Raw genomic sequence first — 23,993 nt, forward strand, 5'->3', positions numbered from 1 at the left:
ACATCTTTAAGTATAGGTGAGTCGAAGAAGACTCCCTCCTAAGATGGTCCGTTGGGTCGGACCATGCCATACGGACTCGTCACATCGTCGACGAGCAAATGCAAGTCGCATTTGCTCAGTCAAATGTGGCAGGTCGTGCCATACTAGGTCTTAAGTTGCGCGACCCATATGTCTTTGGGTCGCTAGAGGCTTTTCAAAGCCGGCTCAAACAGACATTTGAACCGCCTACGGCTGAGCTCAGAGTTCGATCAGAGCTTCTGAAACTCAAGCAAGGCAAGCGTGATATTCCCACTTATGCCCAGCATATACGACTCTTAGCGAGTTGTATTACAAACAACCCAGTTGATGAACACACGCTGATTACGGTGTTCATGCAAGGTCTTACGATAGTCCCGTAACGACCCACCTGTTCCGTTTGGAACTGAATACGCTAGAAGAAGCAATACCCGTTGCGGAACAGGAGGATTTTAGCTTGAGACAGGCTCAAGCTAGTTCGTCATCGTATCGTCCTCCACGACGACACGAGCTTGGAGATCCAGAACCTTTGGACCTCTCTTACATGGAAAGCGAGAAATCTCGCTTTTTGAACAATACGCGATTGCAGAAATGCAATCGCTTTCAAAGTTAGGACAATACGCTCATGAGGTAGTGCCCCACGCCCAGTACCGAGAAGTACTGAACAAAATTATGGACCGAATGCCAAAAAGGGCAACGGTCAGTAAAAACAATCCCACTGTTGCAACATTTATTTTAAGTGTTCCGTCATCAACCGTATTTGATGACATAAAGAAAGTTAACGCAGAAGATAAGGACCTTCTGTGTTTAATGGATCATCTGATGAATCCATCCGATAAATCCTAAAGATTTACCAACTTTATTTTGATCGTCATCCGATCGATACACAAGACGCAGCGGCTTATTGTATTACTCAGCCGTTGCCAACGACACTCCACGTGTCGTCGTCCCAACTCACAATGATTTGCGCTTGCGCATCATGTATGAGTGTCACGATGCACCAACAAGTGGACATAGTGGACGTGAGAAGACTTATCTCACAGTAAGTCGCGACGCGACATTTACTGGCCCCGCCAGTATCAGTTCGTGCGCAAGTACATTCGTGATTGCGAGGTATGTCAACGGGTGAAGCCTAGCCCTTCATACCGTGCGCCTCTCCAACCTCTACTTCTTCCGGCAGAGTGCTGGCAGTCCGTATCTATGGACTCCGTCTTCGTCTTAGACGATCACAAAAATAATCGTTGTTTTTGTAGAAAGATTCAGCAAGATGGTACATCTTCCTGCAGTACAGAGTCGATCATGGCTCCGGGCTGTGCCCGTGTTTCTATCGACACGGTATTCAAACTCCATGGTTACTCCGTGAAATGGTCTCGGATAGAGATCCACGGTTTACGGTGGAGTTCTGGCAATCCGTGTTCCGATCTCTCGAAACACGGCTGACTATGTCAACATTCGCTCACCCAGAAACGAATGGTCAAACAGAACGCCTATATCGCGTCCTAGAAGAGATTCTTCGAGGTTCCGTCCAATCGTATCCGAATTGGAGCGAGTTTTTACCGATGGTCAATTTCGCCATTAAAAATTTGGTGCATGCGTCTACAACGCATACACCGTTCTTCGTGGATGGCGTAAGCCATCCACGTATACCCACCCAATTAGAAGGAACCTCTAGTTTAAGGGGGGGGTGGACTCGCACGAGCAAAACCATTTCTGGCCTATGCTTATCATGCGTCGGAGTTAACAACGACCGGAATGATGTCGATGTCGCCTCAATCGACATCGAAGATGAGAAAACTTTCATGGCAGTGAACACAAAGCGCATTCAAAAAGACAAAACAAATGAGTCAGCAGAGGTATTTCTGCTGACTCGAGAATCAGTAATCCGTTTCGTACATGATTCCATTACTAACGCAGTGGACCGTCAAAAACGGAACGCAGACAAACATGGAAGAGCAAACGTTCTTTCATTTAAAGTTATTGACCTAGTGCTACTCTCTACTGTGAACTTACCTAAGCGTTTAAACACTAATGTGAGTAGCAGTAAACTACTACCCAAATTCATTGGGCCATTTCGTGTACTGCATCGCAGTGTTAATTTCATGTAACGATACACCCCGTTACGTCACCCCTCCCTTAAACGACAATCACTGTGACTGTCATTGGATAGAGTGGTCACAATAAGACCACTTAATTAAAAACGGTGTTGATTGGTCAAAACCATCAATTTAATTCTATCGCATGGTTAACGAGTTCATGCGCTATGCGAATAGTGCGGCGCCTTCGGCTGCGATTCATGCAGCCGCGGGCGACGCTTAATTGTCTCTTGTGGCAGACGTCCGTCTGCCGTAGTATCGTCTTCTCCCGCAACTCTAAATGTCGCGGGTCCACGTGGTGAGTCACTACGTGAATGCGATCCCTCTTTGGAGGTCGACTACGAATGCGGGTCGAAAGAAATGGCCGACTCCGGGAGAACAGAACAGTCGCCTGGTCATCGTCAGGCGGCTCACTGAGAGTCTTTAAATTAGGAGGCATGATGGACGTGCTTATAGCGTTCGCTATAGCATGTTTAATTCCGACGATGAGGATGATTCCTCATCGCCAGCACCGTCTCCCGTGCCGTCACCCGCACTTATCTCTGTGCGTCGTGATGACGATGACGTAAGCCATCGTAATAAACGTCATTGTGGTACCCCTGCTTCAGTAGATACCACTCAGGGGAGCGTAGACAATAAAGTGTCTCGTCTTACCCCTGAGAAAAAGCCGTGGCTTTGCCCGAACGGCTAGTTAGTAGCTTGTCTGGAGAGACTACTACTCACAATAAATATCTTTTTTTATTGCGACGAAGCTACGTGGCCTTGATCCCAGCACGAAGAACTTTCCGCTGAGGAAGACTATTATCTCGATGCTTTCTCAAGCATCGATGGTACAGTGGCAAAAACACACGAGATAAGATCTCGATGATGCAAGCCTGGAGCGCATTCATTCGCAATGTCGAAGACTTTGGACGCGAATTCTGGCTTCAAAGACTTAACGCGGTTCGCGTTAACTTTGAGAAACGAACTCCAAGCGGTGCAAGGTATGAATTGCATCGGTTGTCTCGTGAGACAGGACTTTCATGCCTCACGTGGGGTGATCCCTGTCCGTATTGTGTTGACAACACGAAACGAGTCAAATGGGATGTTTATTTCTTTTTTTCGCCCTGGGGAAGGGCTCGCATCTCTATCGAGATGCGCGATGCGATTGACGTTTTGCAATCGATTTACAGGTGCCAGGGGCGCGTGTTTTCCGTTGGGCCTTCTGAACCATCGGATGGGTCTCGTCATACTGACGGACGAGGCCCTCAACGTCAACAACCAGCTGGGAACGAGGTTTCCAGCTGTCATGTGAAGGTTAAAACCGCGTCAGCGAAAAAGATAACTCGTTCGCTGCCCCATCACATCACGGTGGTTTAGAATACGTTCTACAAAAAACGTTGACCACCGTGAGAATCCACCAATAGTTGTGGTGGAGGAGGAAAAATTAGATTCGAACCGTGTCGGATCTTGAGTCGAAGATCGACAAACTCGATCGCTACCTGCATGTATTGGAGGAGGGTCTTATATACGAGTGAGGTAAGCGTCACTCATTGGAGCAGACGGTGCAAGCTCATCATATCGAACGGTCTTCCAACTTCTCGAAGAGTGCGTACTCAATGTTGGAGTACAAACGGAAATATCACGCTCTTCGTGATGAGCTGCGTCAGCTCATCACGGTTTCGAGGATCTTCGGACCCGACATGAGAATCTCTAGATTCAACATGAGAATCTGGTTCGTAACCACAAGAATCTTTTAGAGATTCTTGAAAAGGGTGGTCAGATCCGTCCTCGGAAGAAACCGCGTACTGATGGTTCGGGCGGAGCCGGCCAACGTAAAACGTAGGATGCGTTCGCATCCTACGAGGCAATTTTATTGTGTATGCATTGCCTTTTTTTGCTAGACGCACTGTCATCCTCGTTAGAGGGATATCACGCTCAACGAACTTGAGCCTGCGATCTTCGAGCGATTGGCGTCGAATAAAGTTGTTCGACGCCCCACAATTGACTTGGGACTTGGGGACTTAAGCGGGAATTTATTCGACACATTTATTTCAAGGTGGTGAGGTTAACCTCATCACCTAGGGCGGTTATACACAATGTTTGTGTGTGAGGGGCAACTTTCGTCAAAAGGCCTGCAAATTCTTTTGACGTTGTTGGATCAGTAGGGCGCGCCGCACCTACTGACCCCGACCGTTTTTTTTTGTTTGACGCTCCGCCTCGCCGTTGCAATTTTGCAACAGCGTTGGATCCGCGTGCTCCGCTGTTCCTATCGGGAGGTCGATCTTTTCGCTTAGTTTTTGTAGGTACTGGCCGTGGGACTTTACACGAATAGGCGTAGTGGTCCGGCTTTTGACAACGATTACATTTTTTCTAATCGTTCGTAATTTGAAGAGCGAGGTTTCTCGCTCTCCATATACGAGAGGTCCATATGTTCTGGACCTCCGTTTTCTTGTCGTCTCGGAGTACTATAAGCTTCAGAGTGGACAAAAGCCTGTTTAAGACTTATACTACTCCTGTTCGCTATAGAAATCGCTTGGTCAAGCGACTAGTTGAAGCCGGAATAGGTGATTCTTAACATGACCGTCTGCAAGACCTTATGTAAGCACAGTTACCTGTGTCTCTTCATCAATTAGATGACTCTGACCAGGTATCGTGTATACTGGGGATAAGCGTGAAGGTAACGCTTGCCCTGCTTCAAATCCAGTGGCTCGATCAAGCTCTGAATTCGGCACGTGGCGGCTCAAATGTTTGCCTGAGCCAGAAAGCCAGGTCTTGAAGGCCTCATACGACCTAAAGTCATACGTGCCGTAAAGCTTGAGCCTAAGGCCCAAAATTTGGCACGTCTGGCCAAGCTGGATGCCAAACTTTACTTTGATGCGGTGTTCTTCAATTGCATCGTCTAATTTATCTCAAAAGGGAGTCATCTTCAACTGCGTTAAGCTTAGTGATTTCGATCGTTAAGCTTCGAGTCGACGCGAAAGCGTCGGCCCGTTTACAGCACGTAAATGCTGTTATCTTAGCAGTTCCAACTGTTGTATACCCTGTTTCTCAGCACTTATGCGTGTTAAGAGCCTAGCTGGTGAAACAAGGCTACTTTTCTTGGGCCCGTCGAATTCATGCTGTATAAACTCGGCTATAGCAGCATGTTGCTCATCTTTTCGTAAAGCAAACAACATGGCGCAAACGGCTGAACTCATACGTTCGACCGCTCTCCGTTCAAGGTCATTCAAATGAGTGAACCTTACACGGGTTGCGTTATAGCCTTCATGAGGGGCTTCAAGCCCCCCTTTCTTCATCACTTAAAAATTGTTAATTGATATATTATCTCAAATGTAGATAATATTTGGAGAATATTACTTTACGTAGTAATATTCCGAAAGCTCAGCAATTGGTACATATAGGCCATTATATTTACTTTCTCCGCGGTCTAGTCAGCGCTGGACGCTCTCAAAGAGAGAGAGAGAGAAAAGACTTTATTACATGTTTTCTATTAGTATATATTTAAGTTTATTTTGAATAGATAGAAACAGAAGAACTTAATTATATTAAATACAGTTATCTTCTAACCCTCTTTAAAGGAAGTGTTGTAAAGAGAGTCTTCCTTTGCACGTACTAGTGTACGTAAAGTGACGTGAGGCACCACAGCACGGAGGCAGTGCGAAGTGGACTTGTACTGAAAAGCAGTACAAGTCGGCAGTGCCCCGTTACATATTATTCCTCGTATAGGAAATAATATTTATGTAACGGGCACCCCGTTACAATCAAGGTCGTTTAATAATTGACTGTTCACGCGTTGCGTGGAAGCCTTCTTGAGGGGCTTGAAAGCTACCTCCTTCTTCATCTAAGATGTCCATGTTGAATGGAACGTGCGTAGACACGTAGGCCGTTGAACGGACTACAAAGTGCTACGATGTAACGGGGTGTATCGTTACATGGAATTAACACCTAACGGTTATTAATTAATATATTATCTAAAACGGTAGATAATATTTGGAGAATATTACTTTACATGGTAATACTCTCAAGGCTTATCCATTGGTAGAAATAGACCAATATATCTACTTTCTCCGCGGTCCTTCAGCGCTAGATGCGCGCAAAGAGAAAGACAGATAAAACTTTTAGTAAATGTTTCGTATTAGTTTATAATTAAGTTAGTATTAAGTAGATATACAAGAAGGACATAATTATTATACTAATAAAGTTTTTCATTTTAACCCTCTTTAAAGCAAGTGTTTTAAAAAGGGGACTTCCTCTGCACGTACTAGTGTACGTGAAGTGACGTGAGGCACCACTCGCACTGAGGCAGTGCGAAGTGGACTTGTACTGAAGCAGTACAAGTCGTAGAGCCCCGTTACATACGAGGTGTAATGGGCACCTATTGGTAGGACTGATAACAGTACTAGCCAGCCTAAACTGATGACAATGAAGGTGATGTGCCTCGATTCCTTCACGTACACTGACGTACAGGAGAAGCTAATAAGTAGCTTAGAAGCTGCCATAGGTCGATACTGAAAAGGAAAACTGTATCAATATATTAAGCTCCTACGTAACGATTTTCTATCTTCTGATATTTATAGCAAATTTTTGTGTAGCGTCTTCTTGCGCACCGCCCAATTGCGTCTTGTAACGATTGGCGGTTAATTAATTTGAGCTTAAAAAAACAATCAACAGAACCATTGTCTTGTTGCGCTATCATTTTCAAATTTGGTAATATTGGAATCTTAAGTCAAACTACTAAGTGATAATAATTTTGTACTTCCTAAGTATTTTTTTCATTTATTGGAAATAATGTTTATTATTTCTATATAGAAAAAATATTTATGTAACGAGACGTTCCGTTACCCTGCAGCAGTCTTATCGAAAGGTGCTCCGTTACAGGCCGGGCGTTTTAATTTTTGCTATCGGGGTAACGAACGACAACTACTTCTTAATCTGACAATAAGCAAAAATTATCAATACATAAAAAATAAAAATTGCCAAAAGTTGAATATTTTATCCTGTATCTGACATTTTTGATTGCCGCTTAAAAAGTCCAATTTATCCAGTCAGATACTTGCAATATAGCTTTTCGTGGTTTGATGGCGAATGGCGCCTCAGAGATCTTGACGATTTATTGTGACATTTGAGCTACTACATTTGAGCTACTAATTATCGTACCAAGTTGGCGCGTGGCTAGCCAGGTACAGTAACATGTAATGGCGCAGGTACAAAATAAACTGATACATGGATAAGTAAAAACGACAGAATCTTTATAAGCACTACCGATTTAAAGAAAATATTACAATCAAGCACGCTCAAAAAGTCGCATCCCACTTTTGTAAATGGTCGCGCACGTCTTCCACATCTTGGCACTGGGTTAAAAACCTTGCGATTGACTTCAATTCACAGTCCTCTAGATCATCAATGAAACTGGAGCATCCAATAGCATTTCGAGGGTGAAAAATGTACGCCGCTGGCGAGTTGTCAATAATGATAGTCTGTGAAATGTCGCGATCCAAAAGCGATAGATCCTTTACATAATTGCCCTCGTACTGGACGCAATCCTCGCGATAGAGCCGGTGGCGAATCACAATCTTTGGGTCGAGCTGGTCAAGCAACGGGTCTGCATACTTGCTAATACTAGCCGTATAAACAACGATCTCATAATACTTCGCCATTTCAATGAGAAAATCGTCAGCACCAGGCCGCTTGCATACATATACTTGGTATGACATTCCATCAATATGAACAGGAATAAGAAAGTCATAGTGGTCTGTGAGTTGGAATGACGCATGCACTAGCGTTTCATCCAAATCCAGTACCAAGCACTTTTTGTTGCTGTCACCGGGAGACAGAGGTGGCAAGAGGCTCGGACGTAGCTCAATGGAATTACCTCGGGCCGAAGATGAAACCATTACTTTGGACTTGGGGATATCTTGTTGCTCCTCCTGGTGTCCCTGAATCGACCAAATATTTGCGAAAATATTGCGAAAACTTCCACGCAACTTCATCGCGCTAGATCCTACACGGAACGCGGGTCGAAAGCTTGTGAGAATCGGCTGCGGTTTGCCATAGCGGTCGGTTTGGTGAACAATCCTCGCGAAAGAGGAGTTTATATTGAGCTCTCCAAGCTGCTTCTGCGAAGATGCATCGGTAGCCGTATGCTTGCTATTCTCACTTTGTAGCAACAAAGTTGCAGTCGGCGAGACTTGACTTGTCGCCGTCTGCACCTGTGTAGTAGCCACCCGAGTCATCGTTGCAACGACCGAACTTAAAGTAGAAGCACAGGCAATTGGGATACAGATATTGCCGCGCTTCTGAATTGATGCAAGCAAGTTTCAGAATGATATATTTGCGAGCGGATCATCGTATTCCCTTCTTTAAAACCTGGTATTCCCTCGAATCTTGTCCCTCGGTTAAGCAACGTTTCAGATCAAGCCTTCCCCTGGAAGAAAGCTATTTTTAATGTTTTCGCTGGTCGTTTTACTACTTGCGACCTTCAAGCGGTACTTTATCTCCATCCGTTTTACTCCGTTGATGTGAGCTGAGGAAACCTATAGCCGTACTAAACTCGCACACTATCAACTCGTGATGGTGGCACGGCATGCAGACAGCTTCTATTATTGTGCTGTGGACTCTGCCTCATTGCTCTAATTCGAAACATGCAGAGAAATCGTTTTTCGATTCTATTATACATTTTTTTGTTATTGCAACTATTTATGTGCTGGTGCTTTGAGTCTTTTGCTCATTGCGAAAATGACGCTGTCACTTTCTTTACTTATAGAGTTAGCGGCGGACCACGCTGCGCTGATCGATCTATTCAGTAGATTGATCGTATCGAATATGCAACGCAACAAGAATTCGTTGCCAGAATCGATTCAGACATTTCTGATACTTTGGAAACATTCTTTTCTGTAATTAAACGACACGAAATCTTAACAATTATTTTGCTGTAGTACATGGCGTTGTCGCAGAGGCCAATAATCATTGGCAAGGAGCTATATTTCTTACCCATGCCTCTGTCTTGCATTGTAGATTGCTGGAGCTTAAACTTGCCACTGGTGGCAGTTGCGAGAACGATTTTATTAACACTTATCTTGTGTAGGGACAAAATTTGCTACCTAATGCCGCCGAATGGATTTGAACCGCTTGTAACAAAGCCCTTCCCTTCTTACTGAATTGCTGACTAGCACAGCCTTTTAGAAATTACCAAGTTTATGTGAAGGTAAACTCCAATTTGCTCTGCCCATTCACAGTCAAAAACACTCGCCGCTTTGTGTTAAATTTATGTATAAAGGATACGTGGCCTTTTTGACCTGATGAAAAGGGCTAAAGAAAGAAATTTCGCTCGCACCAGCGTGAGCGATGCATCTGCTACATGCCCTTGATCGATGCGAAGACCTTCACACAACCACTCGCAACATAACAAGCGAGATGCGCTTAATAAATTGTATCGCTACCGATCTTAATCGGAATTATTCTGTAAATGTGGCCAATGAGCTGCTCGTGTAACTGTACTTTAGTGGCTCGAAACACGACCAAATACGTACGGTATTCATCTTCTTGCAATCAAAATCGCTAAAATGACGAGCCGTGGTTATACAAGCCTCACGTCAGGGGCTTTGATAGCCATCCGAATCCCGCCGTAGGGGGACAGTCGGAACCGAATGTTGTCAGACAACCGATTTAGATGTTGCTACTTTGTCTCAAATACTACCGTAGAACTCAGTGCATTGGCCTGATTTTTTAAGTCCGACCGTTCCTCGATCGTGTCGGATCCGATAACAAACCTCGTATGAGAATGCAACAACCGCGGCACGACACCGACGCTTAAGCACGAGCACGCGTTTTAGACCGTCCATACCTCGGCCGGTTTCGCCCGCCATCCTTCTTCGTTTATACGACAAGGATCCAATCACGTGCTGGGGTCCTTGCAGCCAGTAGTGACACAACGAACGTTAAAGATGTTTAGTCCGTAAGAAATAGAAACTGCGCGCAGATCGTCGACTCACTGGTTTTCACTATGGTTCGACGGCCTACCGAGGTAGCCAAACCCCAGCTCATTCTTAAATCAGCAGCCTACCATTGTGGCCGTCTAATCCGACTTGACCGACCTGCCATGCGCCCTTTGGCCCTGCCCGCGTGGAACCACCGCGCCTCGAACTCGCTGCATTACGGCGATCTGCATCGCTTCTTAAGCGCGTCCGACGAACAAAAGGTGCTTGCGGTCATGCGCACGCAGCAAGGCCAGTACCTCACCTCGGACGACGTGCGCTACGCCGTGCGCTCGATCGTGAGCCAAGGCGGCGCAGTCACGCTCCCACGCGACTTCCCACCAGCACGCTGGATCCTCGAGTTTAAACGCATGCATGGTTTCTCGCAACTCGCGGATACGTTTGTCTATCAATCGCCGTCCCCACGTCCTACGAGCGACAAGGAAACGGATTCCTATGGACGCCACGCAATGGCACCGGACCCGAGTCGAAATGCACGCGATCGGCTGGAGCACCACCAGCAACAACAACAACAGCATCGTTCGAATCTTGTATACGACCATCGTTTAATCCCGTCCTCGAAGCACCCATTAAACGATCCCGAAGAAGAGCTGGGATTGAGCCCCAGTAGTGGGAGTGAAAACGATACGACGACGGGAGCAAGTAGCACGTCAAGCACGAGTTCGGGGGCGGCTCGTATCTCCACGACCGAGTGCCAGAACCCGTCTCTCTCGTCACAAGACACAGCACAAACGTCCAATGGTGACAAACGAAGCTACAAGCTCAGCCATACAGTCCCGGCCGAGACGTGGGAAAAAGCCATTGCAGCTGTGGAACAACAAGGCAGGAGTTTACGTGCCGCGGCGAAGCTCTATGGCGTGCATTTTGCGGCTTTACATCGACGTGTGAAAAAGCGGGCACAAGGAGGACAGTCGCATAAAGACACGCCTTGTTACTTTCATGCAAGTGATGAAACCGGCATCGTACGAGTTGTCGTCGCACATGCCGAGTTAGGAGTGCTCATGACATTTTCTGAACTTTTGAAACTCGTTGAAATGGCCGCGTTACGGAAATTACCAAATTTATCCGTCGAAGAGGCAAGAAAGTTATTGGTTCGGTTCCAGTCTCGCAATGAAGAGTCGATACGACATATTGTAGAAAATTGGCCGTCTTCGTCAGTATCCGTACCATCGCACTATCATCTGGAGCATCCAGGCTATGACTATGGAACGGTAGCGTCTTTCGTGGACAAGCCGCAATTATTCACGAATTCTGTGGCTACGTCGGCCGCTGGGACGCAATCCACGACCGTTTTATCGCGTCATGGTACCTCGTCGCCTTTACCTCGAATGAATGGGGCGACGATTCATGTTTTACCAAGCCTTCATGGCCACGAACGAACGTAATAGATTCGTGATACGACAGTCCGATCGTCTTGGCGTGTCACGAACGGCTCGCAGTCGTTTGACATGTATATATATAAAGTATAAGTGCGCTGTTGCAGTTCTCACAAGGTCGGTCTTGGTTGATTGTAGTAATACATTACAAAAGCTTGGCGTCGAAAATTTGGTTAAAGTCGGACACGAACAGTTTTTGTATTTATTTTCACAAAAGTTACGAAAGGTTAAGAAGTAAATTAGATATTCAAGTTGTCGCAGAGGAGTAATGGTACGGGTTTGCGATTCTACAGAACGATTTTTAACATGAAAAACTTACTTCTCTAAAAGAACAGCATTGAAAACAAAACATGTATTTCAAAAACCTTAACCTCCTTGATTCGTTTCTTCCGACGGATTAAACGTGGTATTCCCTCCTGGCATTCCACCAGGCATCCCGCCGGGCATGCCACCCGCTGCGCCACTGGCAGACGCGTACATCTTTTGCAATATTAGATTCGCGACCGTTTTAAGCTCCCTCTGTTTCGCCTCGTATTCTTCCTTTTCCGCTGACTGGTGCGCGTCAAGCCACTGAATCTCTTCCGTCACCTTTTCATCGACCCTCTTCTTCTCCGCCTCGGGTTTCGCTTCCTTCTTCTTCTCCTCAATCAGACTGTTCCGTAAACTATACGTATAATTCTCAAGCGCATTCAATGGCAGCAGCCGTCGGCTCATTATTAATGATACGCAACACGTTAAGACCCGCAATGGCTCCAGCGTCTTTCGTCGCTTGACGCTGCGAGTCGTTAAAGTACGCGGGTACCGTAGTGACGGCGTTTTTCATTTCTTTTACAATCAACGCTTCCGCCACTTCGCGCATCTTGATTAAAACCATTGACGAAATCTCTTCGGACTGGAACGTCTTGATCTCCCCTTTGAATTCGACCGAAATTTGAGGCTTGTCACCGGGACCCGACGTGACTTTAAACGGCCAGTGCTTGATATCGGCTTGGACCAATGGGTCCGAGTATTTGCGTCCAATGAGACGTTTCGCGTCAAATACCGTGTTTGACGCGTTCATGGCGACCTGGTTCTTTGCCGCATCACCAATGAGGCGCTCCGAATCCGTGAAGGCCACGTATGATGGAGTCGTGCGATTCCCTTAGTCGTTTGCAATAATTTCGACAGGTCATTCTGCCATACGCCCACACACGAATACGTCGTGCCAGGTCGATGCCCACAGAGTATCCAGATGAAGCTTGAGTCATGTTGTTGGTTATCGATTGAAACCGATTAGAAATGAGCTGCTTTGTCGCAAAAGGAACGTGTTAGGAAACGTGGTAATCATCGGTTCCAGATATTTAGGATTGACGAAAATTAACGGGATGATTGTTTTTCTGAATTCTCATGGAAGGGGCGTGGTGGCTAATGACCGACAACAGATGTAGTCAATTTTCATCAGAATCACCTTTTTGCATCACGAAGCTTCATTTCTTCTACTCTGTATTCACTCTTAATTGGAACTGTTTATTTGCAATCGCAGTTATTGCGTACAGATGCTAGTAGCCTGTTCACATTCTAATGATTCCATGTGCAGTATCGGAATAGTTGTAGCGTAGAACATGACCAACGATCTAGCAGTTGTCACTATTCTGCACTTAGTTGAAGTAACCCGATAAACATATTCTCACAGGTTTCTAGATTGTCATGGAAAGGGACGTATTTGAAATGGTTAACAATCTGGAAACCTGTAAAATATGTTTATCGGGTACTTCATGGAAGGGGCGTATTAAAAATACTCCCAATCTAGAAATCGCGAGAATTTATCGCTTAACGACTTAATCTTCAGAATCGTCACGTTGTATGACCTCTTTTAAAGAGCTCACTTTTCAATTTTCAGCGAAACAAGCACTTAACTTCAAATCAACGAGAATCACTTGTCAACCGACAACATGACTCAAGCTTCATCTGGATACTCTGTGGGCATTGACCTGGGCACGACGTATTCGTGTGTGGGCGTATGGCAGAATGACCGTGTCGAAATTATTGCAAACGACCAAGGAAATCGCACGACTCCATCATACGTGGCCTTTACGGATTCGGAGCGCCTCATTGGTGATGCGGCAAAGAATCAGGTCGCCATGAACGCTTCAAACACGGTATTTGACGCGAAACGTCTCATTGGACGCAAATATTCGGACCCAGTGGTCCAAGCCGATATCAAGCATTGGCCGTTTAAAGTCACGTCGGGTGCCGGTGACAAGCCTCAGATTTCGGTCGAATTCAAAGGGGAGACCAAGACGTTCCAGCCCGAAGAGATTTCATCAATGGTTTTAATCAAGATGCGTGAAGTGGCGGAAGCGTTTATTGGAAAAGAGGTGAAAAACGCCGTGATTACAGTACCCGCGTACTTTAACGACTCGCAGCGTCAAGCGACAAAAGACGCTGGAGCCATTGCGGGTCTTAATGTGTTGCGTATTATTAATGAACCAACGGCTGCTGCCATTGCGTACGGCTTGGACAAGAAGGGCGGGGAACGGAATGTATTGATTTTTGATCTTGGCGGTGGTACGTTTGATGTGTCGCTATTGAGTATTGAAGAAGGAATTTTTGAAGTCAAAGCCACGGCTGGAGACACGCACTTGGGCGGCGAGGATTTCGACAATCGACTTGTGGAGCATTTTGTCCAGGAATTTCGACGCAAACATCGCAAGGATTTGACTTCGAACCAGCGTGCGTTGCGTCGATTGCGAACGGCGTGCGAACGGGCCAAACGAACGTTGTCGTCGTCGGCCCAAGCGTATATTGAGATTGATTCGTTGCATGACGGCGTGGACTTTAACTCGACCATCACCCGTGCCCGGTTTGAAGATTTGTGTGGGGATTATTTCCGCAAGACCATGGAGCCAGTGGAAAAGGTGTTGCGGGATGCCAAGCTGTCGAAAGGTCAGGTGCATGAGGTGGTGCTTGTCGGAGGATCAACGCGAATTCCCAAGGTGCAGCAATTATTGTCGGACTTTTTCAATGGCAAAGAGCCCAACAAGTCGATTAATCCGGACGAAGCGGTGGCGTACGGTGCTACGGTTCAAGCGGCGATTTTAGGTGGCAATAATTCGTCGGAGAAACTGCAAGATTTGTTATTGTTGGACGTGACGCCCTTGTCGCTGGGTCTTGAGACGGCTGGTGGGGTCATGACGACGTTGATTGGTCGCAACTCGACTGTCCCGACGAAGAAGACGCAGACGTTTTCAACGTATGCCGACAACCAGCCCGGCGTGTTGATTCAAGTGTTTGAAGGCGAACGATCGATGACACGTGACAATAATTTATTGGGCAAATTCAATCTTGATAGCATTCCCCCGATGCCTCGTGGGGTGCCACAGATTGACGTGACGTTTGACATTGATGCCAATGGCATTTTGAATGTTTCGGCGGTCGAAAAGTCGACGGGGAAGGAGAATAAGATAACGATTACGAATGACAAGGGACGATTGTCGCAAGCGGAGATTGATCGGATGGTGAATGACGCGGAGAAGTATAAGACGGAGGACGAGGCGAACAAGGTGCGCGTGGAAGCGAAGAATGCACTGGAGAATTATACGTATAGTTTACGGAACAGTTTGAATGAGGAGAAGATGAAGGAAGCGATTCCCGAGACGGAAAAGAAGAGGGTTGATGAAAAGGTGACGGAAGTGATTCAGTGGCTTGACGCGCACCAGTCAGCGGAAAAGGAAGAATACGAGGCGAAACAGAAGGAGTTGGAAACGGTCGCGAATCCGATATTGCAAAAGATGTATGCGTCGGCCAGTGGCGCAGCGGGTGGCATGCCCGGTGGGATGCCTGGTGGAATGCCAGGAGGGAATACCACGTTTAATCCGTCGGGAGAAACGAATCAAGGCCCCAAGATTGAGGAAGTCGACTAGGTGGAAGAGATGGTTTTGGTTTGAGTAAGTTACGATTTTGAAAAACATGTTTGTTGCTTTAAGTTTATTAAAAAATGAAATTGGATTTTGTTAAGTGTAATTGTTTTGGATATTGGCAAGTTTGGCGTTGTCTGTGATAGTTTGCTGTAACCTATTTCTTAATAAAGTTACAAATTATTTGTTGCCATCGACTTTTCTGTTCGTATGTTTGCAATTAATAAAAAAGCTTCCTTTCGCTATTCCTTCTTTCCCCAACAAATCAATCAGAATTAAAGATGGAATAGAAGTTCAGTTGTGTTATGACGCAACTGCGATAGCACTCGATTTTGGGCTTTGTAGTTTCGATAACAAGTCATTTTTTTTCATTGATAATAAGAAATCGACAAAACAGTTATAGCAGGTGTCAAGACCAAAGCCCAAAATTCGAGTCACCATGGTCTCACGTCACATCACCTTTCGTGAGTCACGTTTGCTGATGGACTAAGGTCAAAACCTGTGCAATTGATGGGAGACATTATGCAGGGACATGTTTATCCATTCTCAATTGCGTCACGAAAGCAGCAGCCAGTTGTCAAGCAATGCGACGAATTCTCTTGCTGTCGCTAGCTCTGACATTCAAACTGGTCAGGACTCAAGAACATCGCTTCCCTAAGCTCCATGGACCTCAGTCTCTGCACTTACCACAACATCGTCACACCACGATAATCACTACTCCGTGTTTATCGTCTCCATACCGTACACAGCAAGTAATTATTGCACACCGGCATCTCGAAGCTCGTACTGCCCAGTTGAATCTCGAAGTGCGAGAATTGCTAATGAAACGACATGAAGCCCTCAAGAGTCTGAAAGAATCTGCGCAGCAAGGCAATTGCAAATGCGAAAGCTTCAATGCACTTACAACACCAAGCCAAACACAGCCAACAGTGTATCCAGAACCCGAAAGTGCTTTAAGAAATTCGTCATGGAGACTCGAATCAACGGAAGCAATTAGCAATTTGGTGGAAATTCCATCGAAAGATCGTCACGCAAGCTCTTTCTTCGCCAGTACGATGTTTGCATTTGCCGTAATTTTTATGATTGTTCCAGTGGCTTTTGTCATTGGTTTTGTCATCTTTTGCAGGCGAAAGCGACGGCCACGGTATACCCATGCGTAATGTTGGAACCTAAAAAAAGAGCTGTAGCACAAAGAATGCTATTCGGTAGAAAATAAATGTTGTAATAAATTAAGGAAATTGCTGCGGACACGCCCATTATATGCTTCGGACACACCTTTAAGTGTAATTTTGTACTCACCGGTAAAACGTTGTCAGCCCGTAATAAAAAAAGCTGCAAGAACTCAGACTTTGGTTCTTGACAGAATGTTCAAAAGGCTGTCGAATTACAAAACTTATTAACTTAGGGAATGTCTAGACCCACCCCAGGTTTTTATGTTGTCATGCTTGAGTGCTAGGACGAACAGCTTAGCAATCTATTTATGAGGCAAACATGCGTCTCAAAGGTTTTTGCGACGAATTTGCAGCGAGTAAAAATTCTTCTTTTTTTTAATTTGAAATACCCACTTCAAAGTCACTTTTACTTTATACTCGGGTAAAATGAGGCTTTTTTCTCGCTGATAGAAAAATTTGCTTTACCTTCTACACAAATAAAGGTTTGTCGTAGATTTTGATGTCGATTCAAATGAATATCTTCAAAAAATATGTTATTTCTCTTCTATTAAAAATATGGAAACAAAATTTTACTTTTAGAGGGTGTCCGCAGCAATTCCCTAAACTAAAAGTGTAATAAAATATTTTGAGCCAGCAATGGCTAATAGCTCCTCGACGACGACGCACGCGCTCGCTCCATCGCCGGACGATGCACCTTGCAACATGTTGTTTGTCGAAGCACGCACGGTTCGTTAAGTTTAAATTCGTGGGCACTCGGGCCTCACGCTTGGTTGGTAAATAGTTTTTAGCAATATTATTGCTATGCATTGTGGCAGGAAACGCTTCACATGGCAAAAATCAATGCATTTTTCGTTTGCAAGTTATGCAAAGGTTATTTTCGAGACCCATATACTTCAAAAGAGTGTCTACACACTTGTGCGTACCTGATGGGTAAACTTCTGATTTAAAGGATTTAATTGAAGCATGGGTTTAGTTTGTTACGGCTGCATTCGAGGGTATTACCTCTACCATCCGAAATCATCTTCCTGTCCTACGTGCAAAGTAAATCTCGGCGCGAAGCCATTGACGCAAATCCTGTACGTGGTCAATCACTCTTCTGAATTGGTGACAACATTTGAAATAAAGAATCTTTTCACAGTCCGGATCCAGCCATTAAAGAACTTGCACAAAAGCTGTTGCCAAACTACACTGCAAAAGAAGAAATAGAAGGTAGCAATATGAAAAAACTGCGGTGTAGCATACATTCCTTTCCTATCAATTCGAATATAAAATGGTTAGAGCGGCTTTATTATCAGACTATTGGTATCAAGCGCAAGCAGCCCAGTACACCGATCAAAGCTCAGCTTAATCGCCCGATAGTCCGTCGCTCAATCGGTCCGTCTCCCGGCAATATGATCCAGTTTGAACTCTATCCTCAACGCGGGTTTGTTTAAGATGGTGGCAACTACTATGTCAGTGCTGCATACTAACGAGCTGTTGATGGTCATGGGAACGTATTCAGTCCCAATGTTCCGCTCTTTCTTTCTCTTAACAAGTTGGAAACACCTTGGATGTATACGCAGTCACTTCTTAAGGTACGTGGGAAGTATATATATTGAAATCAAGTCTAACAATTGTTTGATATTACAAAGATCATGTACCTTCGCAAATACTTGGCTAAGAAATTAAAACTTGCAAAACCCGAGGAGATTGAAATTTTATGCAAAGGCACTGTTGTGGGACCAGAGTATTCCCTTGAATTTATTCGACGTACGCGATGGAAAGAAGAGGATTCGAAAATGATGCTGGAATACCGCCGCCAACTCATTGCGTCGTAACTCAATCTCCCAGTTCGTAGAAGCTGCACTCTTTTTGCGTCCTTGAGAATGGCGACACATTTGCCATAGGATAAGGATCGCTCTGTTGTGATTGATAGGAGCATATCTGGCATTTTTAATCTTGGCTTCGAATCGTAAGAAGAGAAGCCCCAGCTGACAATCGAAATCATATTTTGAAGTGCTGTTAAACCTTCGTTTTTATTATACGGTGGGAACAAAACGTATCTAATTTCAAGTCACTATGGCTCCAGCCATTGCGAGGGGTTTTTGAACGCGATGGCTTGAGACTAGCGACTAAAATGGAACAAGACATCATCCCGGTTGTAACGGGGCACCTTTCACTAGTACTAATCAGTACTACTTAATATTACACTGACTACAGTGTAGATGAGGTGCCTCGAAACTTCACGTACACAACGGTACAGAGGAAGGTTTCTTATCAAGCTAAAGTTCTTTAGCTTCGAAGGTCTAGACACTTCTTGGTCTTGATCCAACGATCTTGGGGCGATAAGCCCAACACGCTTCCTCTGCGCCAAAGTGCATGATGTTGCGTCACAAATCACATGAACATTTCAAAATTTTGGCATGGCTTGTCCTACTAGCAATAATAGCTGGTGCTTACGCTTTCGTTCGATATAAATCATTCGTCGAGACATTCTGATACGTACACGCTCGTCGGCGCGGCAATGACGTAGTAAAGACCAAATGGGATAAGGCCCTATATACCTGGTTGAGCTAACTCCATCCTAATTAAAATTTAGAAAGTTGTACAAACAACACCTGCTAAGGCTTCAAGATTTTAATATGGCGCCGCCTCCTTGCGCACCGCACAATCGTGTCTTATAAAGATTGGCGGGGTTAAATTAGACTTAAATCAACCAATAAATAGAGCTAATGTCTTATTGCATCAATATTACCAAATCTGGTAATATTGGAACAATTTCAGTCAAAAATAATAAAGATATCTTGTAATAAGGCCCAATGTGCCTGCACACTTGATAATGGTGGATTAACCGTCCAACCAGTACCCGCACCGGATTCAACAATAGCGGATGAAATAAGTAATAATAAAGCTGGAGGTAATAACCAAAAACTTATATTATTCATACGCGGAAATGCCAGGGTTGGAGAACCGTTGTTGTGGTACATTTACTATATGGGTAAACTACTCTTTTATCCTGTCTAAAACAGTTAATTACTTAAATTCCATTCATTATGGGATGCAAATGTGGTCGCCGTCAGATATAAATCTGGAGACCGAAATTTATTTTAAATTAGCTAGGGTGTTTTTTTTTAGATTGAAATAATTAAAAAAAAGTTCAGTTCCAGTTTAACAACTCAGGAAGTCATACAAGCTATTAAAGGTTAACGAATCCTATGTTCAAGGGGTTTAGGAGTTCGTTGAACCAAGTGGCAACTAGTGCCCGAGAGTATGTACTTGAAAAAGGCTTCTATCTCTCACAGATCAATGCGCAAGCCTTAGGAAGGCCCTAGACGCTTTAAGATCAACAGGGCATTGTTTCTATAGAACTAAGAGACTTTAGGAGTTTAAAAGTCTATCTCTGACTTTACTCGCGAACAAGCTTCGCTTCATAATAATTTTGAACTTCTTTATTAATTTCCTATGACAGGAAACAATAGTTATCTAATGGAACACTGTTGGCAATGCAAATGTTTCAGTAGATGCTAATGCGTCTACTGCGAAGAATACGTCACGTCCTACTCCCATTGAAGCTGACTGGAACATGTCATCTGTTGATGACATTGCAGGTGACGGTGACAAGTCACCTGCTACACCAATTGTAGGTGACTGGCCCAAGTCACTGTCATCGCCCGTCTCGATGGCTACCGTAAAGGCCAACGGATCACCCCAGGCCGAGTCCCTTGACGCATCTCGTAAGAGATGCGCGTCCCCCAATGAGGATCTTGAAGAGAATGTGCTTCCTCACGGGCATGACTTGCACCCTTAAAACAGCAGCATGGGCATGAGTCCCCAGTAGAGGAAAGGGATTCCTGCTTCTCTAGACAAACGGTGCAACTTATAGCGGGCACCGACCACGGTGCGTTTTTCCAACCTTTCACGAAAAGAATTTAGCTTGTCAAGCCAGCCAGACACCATGGCCTATGTTTTGCACATTCTGTACAAGGCTGTCCATGCTTGGAACAAAGGTTTGACATCCTTTGCCAGCTTAGAGGAGTACCACCGATGCCGGAAAAGGCATCGATGAAGAGTTCCGTATCATCCTCACAAGGCTTAAGAACTCTAATCCTTTTCAGAGTGCGGGAAGCGCTCCTCTCCAATGAACCTTCAGTCGAGGAGGAGGGGTCTCGTTGTACTGTAGACGAGACCCGGAACGTCAAACATCAGCTGGGAACGAGGTTTCCAACTATCATCCGAGGGTGTATACCCTCGCCAACGAACGAGACAACTCGTCCAAACCCCCTTTACCTAACGGTAATTCGACAAGCTTTCAAAAAGAAAATGCTTCTTTCCACCTGAATCCATCAATGGATGTGGAGGGGAAGGAAATATCGGGTTCGCCTCGTTTGACGAGCCCGAATCAACATCGAGATTTAGATCACATTATTTATTATTTAAAGGAGGATCTCGATCCCGTCGCCGCGAGTTAGCCGTGACGGTCGATAATGTTTCTCATGACCAGTTGAAAAATCGTGTGCAGGTTGCGACTGATCAACTGGCAAACACAAGGACACAGCAGTTCCCTTCAAAATGAGCTGGTGACAGCTCGTCAGAAGATCTCTTCCTTGAAGGAAAGAGTGGATCGTCTGGTTCAAGAGAATCGTACTCTGCTTTGAGACAATAAGACTTTGGCGGATGCCTTAAACCGTTCCGGTGTAATCCGGAATCAAAAGAAGCCTCGTAATTATGGAACGGGCCGACGCCCAATGTTAAACGTACGATGCGTATACGCATACTACGATGCAGCTCGATTGTGTGCACATTGCCTTGGCGATATAGTACATGAAATGAGCCGATATATCTGGGTAGTGATTTATTACTGCCTACATTAGTCACCACATCTATTGGTAGGTTTCCCGTAGACAGTAGGACTAGGTCATTGGCATTAGATGAATGTATGTTTGCTTTTCCAGTTTTGTCAGAGTTCCGCTTCTGGCGGTCCACCGCATCAGCTATAAGATTTTGCACGAAACGGATTACTGCTTCTCTAGCGAACAGAAAGTCACCTGCTGACTCGGTTTATCATTGTTTTCAGCCCGACCGGCTCGCACTCCGGAAATATCAATTTCTATAGTATTGAAAGTATTATTGTTCTCGTAAATAGTACTGTTTTCGATGCTGAGTCTTTCAGCATCGTTGTCTAAGTCAGTAATAGTCTTATCGTTAATACTGATTTCGTCCACTTCAATTTAATTGAATCAACAGTGGTATCGTTCGCATTGACCTTAGAGCTAATGCGTGATGAGCAAGAGCTAAAAGGTACTTTGCTCGAGCGAGCCCCCCCCCCCTTGAATAAGAGTCACTCTCAAACAAGGTGGGTATAAGTGGGTAGCGTAAGCAATTCACGAAAAATGGTCTAGCTTTGTAGAAGCATGCACTGAAATGTTAAAAGCAAATTATATCATCGGCAAGAACTCGCTCCAACTCTTAAGAGCGTGGACGTATCCGCGAAGTATCTCTTCGAGAATACGGTTGTCCCGCTCGTCTGACCATATGGTTCAGGACGATCAGATGTAGATATTTTCAGCTGTGTTCCAAGTAAATTGAACGCAGTTTGCCAAAATTCCGCCATGATTTCGGGGTCTCGATCCGAGACCAATTCGCGAGGTAACCCATGGAGTAGAAATATCGTGTCAACAAATACAACAGCACAGCATTTTGCTGTGATCGACTCGCTACCATTCTGCTGAAAAGATCAACAATAACAAAAATACCATTGTTCGTATGTTCGTCGTTGGGATGTCCGAAGACGAAGTCCATGGATACATACTGCTAACACTCTGTTGGAACAGGCAGAGGTTGTAATGAAGCACGGGATGAAGCACTGGGCTTCACCCGTTGACAAACTTCGCAAGCACGTATGAACTTGCGGACGGACTCATACTGGCGTGGTCAGTAGAAGTCGCGACTAAGTTTTTTTCACGTTCACGGTGACCACTTATTGATGCATCGTGGAAGTACTGCATGACGTAAACGCAAATGTTATAGGAATGGATGACGACACGAGGTGGGTCGCCTGCAATGGCTGTTAAGTACATAAAACCACTACGTGTTGTGTATCGATCTGTTGATGTTCTTTACAATTTCGACATTCCTTTTCGAGATTGTTGGGCTCGATTTCTAAGGTAATCCATCAGCTCTTTAATAGCCTTATCTTCTTGATAAGCTCTTCTAACATCAGCGAGAAATGTTGACGACGGAACACTTATTGTGGCAACAGTGGCCTTATGCTCACCGTTGATCTGTGCAGCCGGCTCAAAATCAGGCCGGCGCGAAAGGGCATCAGCGACGACGTTAGGTTGTCCTAGTTTATACTTCACGAAAAAGTTATACTCCGCAAAGAAGAACAACCATCTCGCATTATTTGCGAGAAGTGTGGGCTGCTTACGGCCGTGCGTAAAGATGCATGGTCCGTACATACAATGAACGGTCTTTTTCAAGAAATATGCATTAAACTTAGCCAGTGCGTATTTCATGGCAAGGAGTTCCTTGTCATGCACTGGATAGTTGCGTTCAGCTGGTTGAAGCTGACGCGATTGATAACAGACGACGCGCTCTGCGCCGTCTGTATCATATTGCATAAACGCACAGCCAAATGCAAAATCGCTGGGGTCACAGACCACATGAAAAGGTCGGTCTTGGTCAGGATTGGCGATTGCATCAAGATTTGATTTATACCCTCGACGGAACGCTGGCAATCAGAGTTTCATACCCACTTCACATTTTTCTTCAACAAAGAAGAAGGTGTACTGTCATTTCGGCATAATTGCATGATACTTGTGCCAGTACGCCGCTAAACCGAGGAACTTTCTAAGTTTCTTTACATCGACTGGCACAGGGGAGGTGATCGCATTGGTCTTTTCTGGATCTGGGCGTCCATCGTGTTTACCACGATGCACCGACATTTCGCTTGCAGCGAATATACACTTCATGAGATTTTCTTACGCATAAGTGTAAGAATCTTTCGGACGTGAATCGATGAACTTCAACATCCGACTTCCCGTTCATGGCTCTGCTATGATCGAAGACGTCATCAAAACAGATAGGTGCAAAATCTCGCACCGATCTCAGCAGATTGATTACACATCTGTTAAATGTCGCAGGGGCATCACTTAGTCCTTGAAAAAAAAATTAATAAAAAGGAGCCTGTGGCATGACTAGCCACTCCCATAACATATCGCTTGTGGTGCTTACTCTGTGAACGAAATATCATGTTCACGCATTAGGAACTGAAAGAATCCATCCATGAGAACCATTGACGAAAGATAGTACTCTTTGACATGCCATCAATGATTACGTCACTTCGTGGTATCGACGTTTAAGCCGGTACAGTTGCAGCGCTCACTTTATTAAATGCATGCACTACCTGCCATCCTCCTGTTGCTTTACGCACACAGAGGGTCGAAGAGCTATGTGGGGAAGTTGATTCATTCGCATGCCCCGCAGC

At 45.0% G+C, this 23,993-nt stretch overlaps 6 protein-coding genes across 6 annotated transcripts; 4 read left to right on the forward strand and 2 right to left on the reverse strand.

Moving 5' to 3' along the window:
* Positions 1-7,384: 7,384 nt before the first annotated feature.
* CCR75_008150 (uncharacterized protein) lies at positions 7,385-8,323 on the reverse strand (the record flags this gene model as incomplete). The annotated part of the gene is made up of 1 exon (XM_067966204.1): positions 7,385-8,323. The coding sequence occupies one exon, from the start codon at positions 8,321-8,323 to the stop codon at positions 7,385-7,387; it is 939 nt and encodes a 312-aa protein (XP_067815391.1).
* A 1,769-nt stretch (positions 8,324-10,092) lies between these two features.
* CCR75_008151 (uncharacterized protein) lies at positions 10,093-11,469 on the forward strand (the record flags this gene model as incomplete). The annotated part of the gene is made up of 1 exon (XM_067966205.1): positions 10,093-11,469. The coding sequence occupies one exon, from the start codon at positions 10,093-10,095 to the stop codon at positions 11,467-11,469; it is 1,377 nt and encodes a 458-aa protein (XP_067815235.1).
* A 357-nt stretch (positions 11,470-11,826) lies between these two features.
* On the reverse strand, positions 11,827-12,707 carry CCR75_008152 (uncharacterized protein; the record flags this gene model as incomplete). The annotated part of the gene is made up of 3 exons (XM_067966206.1): positions 11,827-12,112; positions 12,192-12,600; positions 12,653-12,707. The coding sequence occupies 3 exons, from the start codon at positions 12,705-12,707 to the stop codon at positions 11,827-11,829; spliced, it is 750 nt and encodes a 249-aa protein (XP_067814833.1).
* A 684-nt stretch (positions 12,708-13,391) lies between these two features.
* CCR75_008153 (uncharacterized protein) lies at positions 13,392-15,362 on the forward strand (the record flags this gene model as incomplete). Its single annotated transcript, XM_067966207.1, has 2 exons — positions 13,392-14,239; positions 15,110-15,362. 2 exons carry the CDS (start codon positions 13,392-13,394, stop codon positions 15,360-15,362), a joined length of 1,101 nt encoding a protein of 366 aa, XP_067814832.1.
* Positions 15,363-15,940: 578 nt separating this feature from the next.
* Positions 15,941-16,516, forward strand: CCR75_008154 (uncharacterized protein; the record flags this gene model as incomplete). Its single annotated transcript, XM_067966208.1, has 1 exon — positions 15,941-16,516. One exon carries the CDS (start codon positions 15,941-15,943, stop codon positions 16,514-16,516), a length of 576 nt encoding a protein of 191 aa, XP_067814831.1.
* A 600-nt stretch (positions 16,517-17,116) lies between these two features.
* On the forward strand, positions 17,117-18,534 carry CCR75_008155 (uncharacterized protein). Its single transcript, XM_067966209.1, has 4 exons — positions 17,117-17,604; positions 17,667-17,951; positions 18,030-18,102; positions 18,160-18,534. Exons 1-4 carry the CDS (start codon positions 17,492-17,494, stop codon positions 18,343-18,345), a joined length of 657 nt encoding a protein of 218 aa, XP_067814830.1. The 5' UTR covers positions 17,117-17,491; the 3' UTR covers positions 18,346-18,534.
* The last annotated feature ends 5,459 nt before the right edge of the window (positions 18,535-23,993 follow it).

This window comes from Bremia lactucae, linkage group LG1 (genome assembly GCF_004359215.1).
Source record: "Bremia lactucae strain SF5 linkage group LG1, whole genome shotgun sequence".
Classification (NCBI taxonomy): Eukaryota; Oomycota; class Peronosporomycetes; order Peronosporales; family Peronosporaceae; genus Bremia; species Bremia lactucae.

Bases quoted from the DNA above. Each gene is read 5' to 3' on its own strand.
- CCR75_008155 (XM_067966209.1), top strand. From the start codon at position 17,492: ATGGGTTTAGTTTGTTACGGCTGCATTCGAGGGTATTACCTCTACCAT. The intron at 17,605-17,666 runs GTACGTGGTCAA...ATCTTTTCACAG, and splicing joins AAGCCATTGACGCAAATCCT to TCCGGATCCAGCCATTAAAG. The intron at 17,952-18,029 runs GTTTGTTTAAGA...GAACGTATTCAG, and splicing joins GAACTCTATCCTCAACGCGG to TCCCAATGTTCCGCTCTTTC.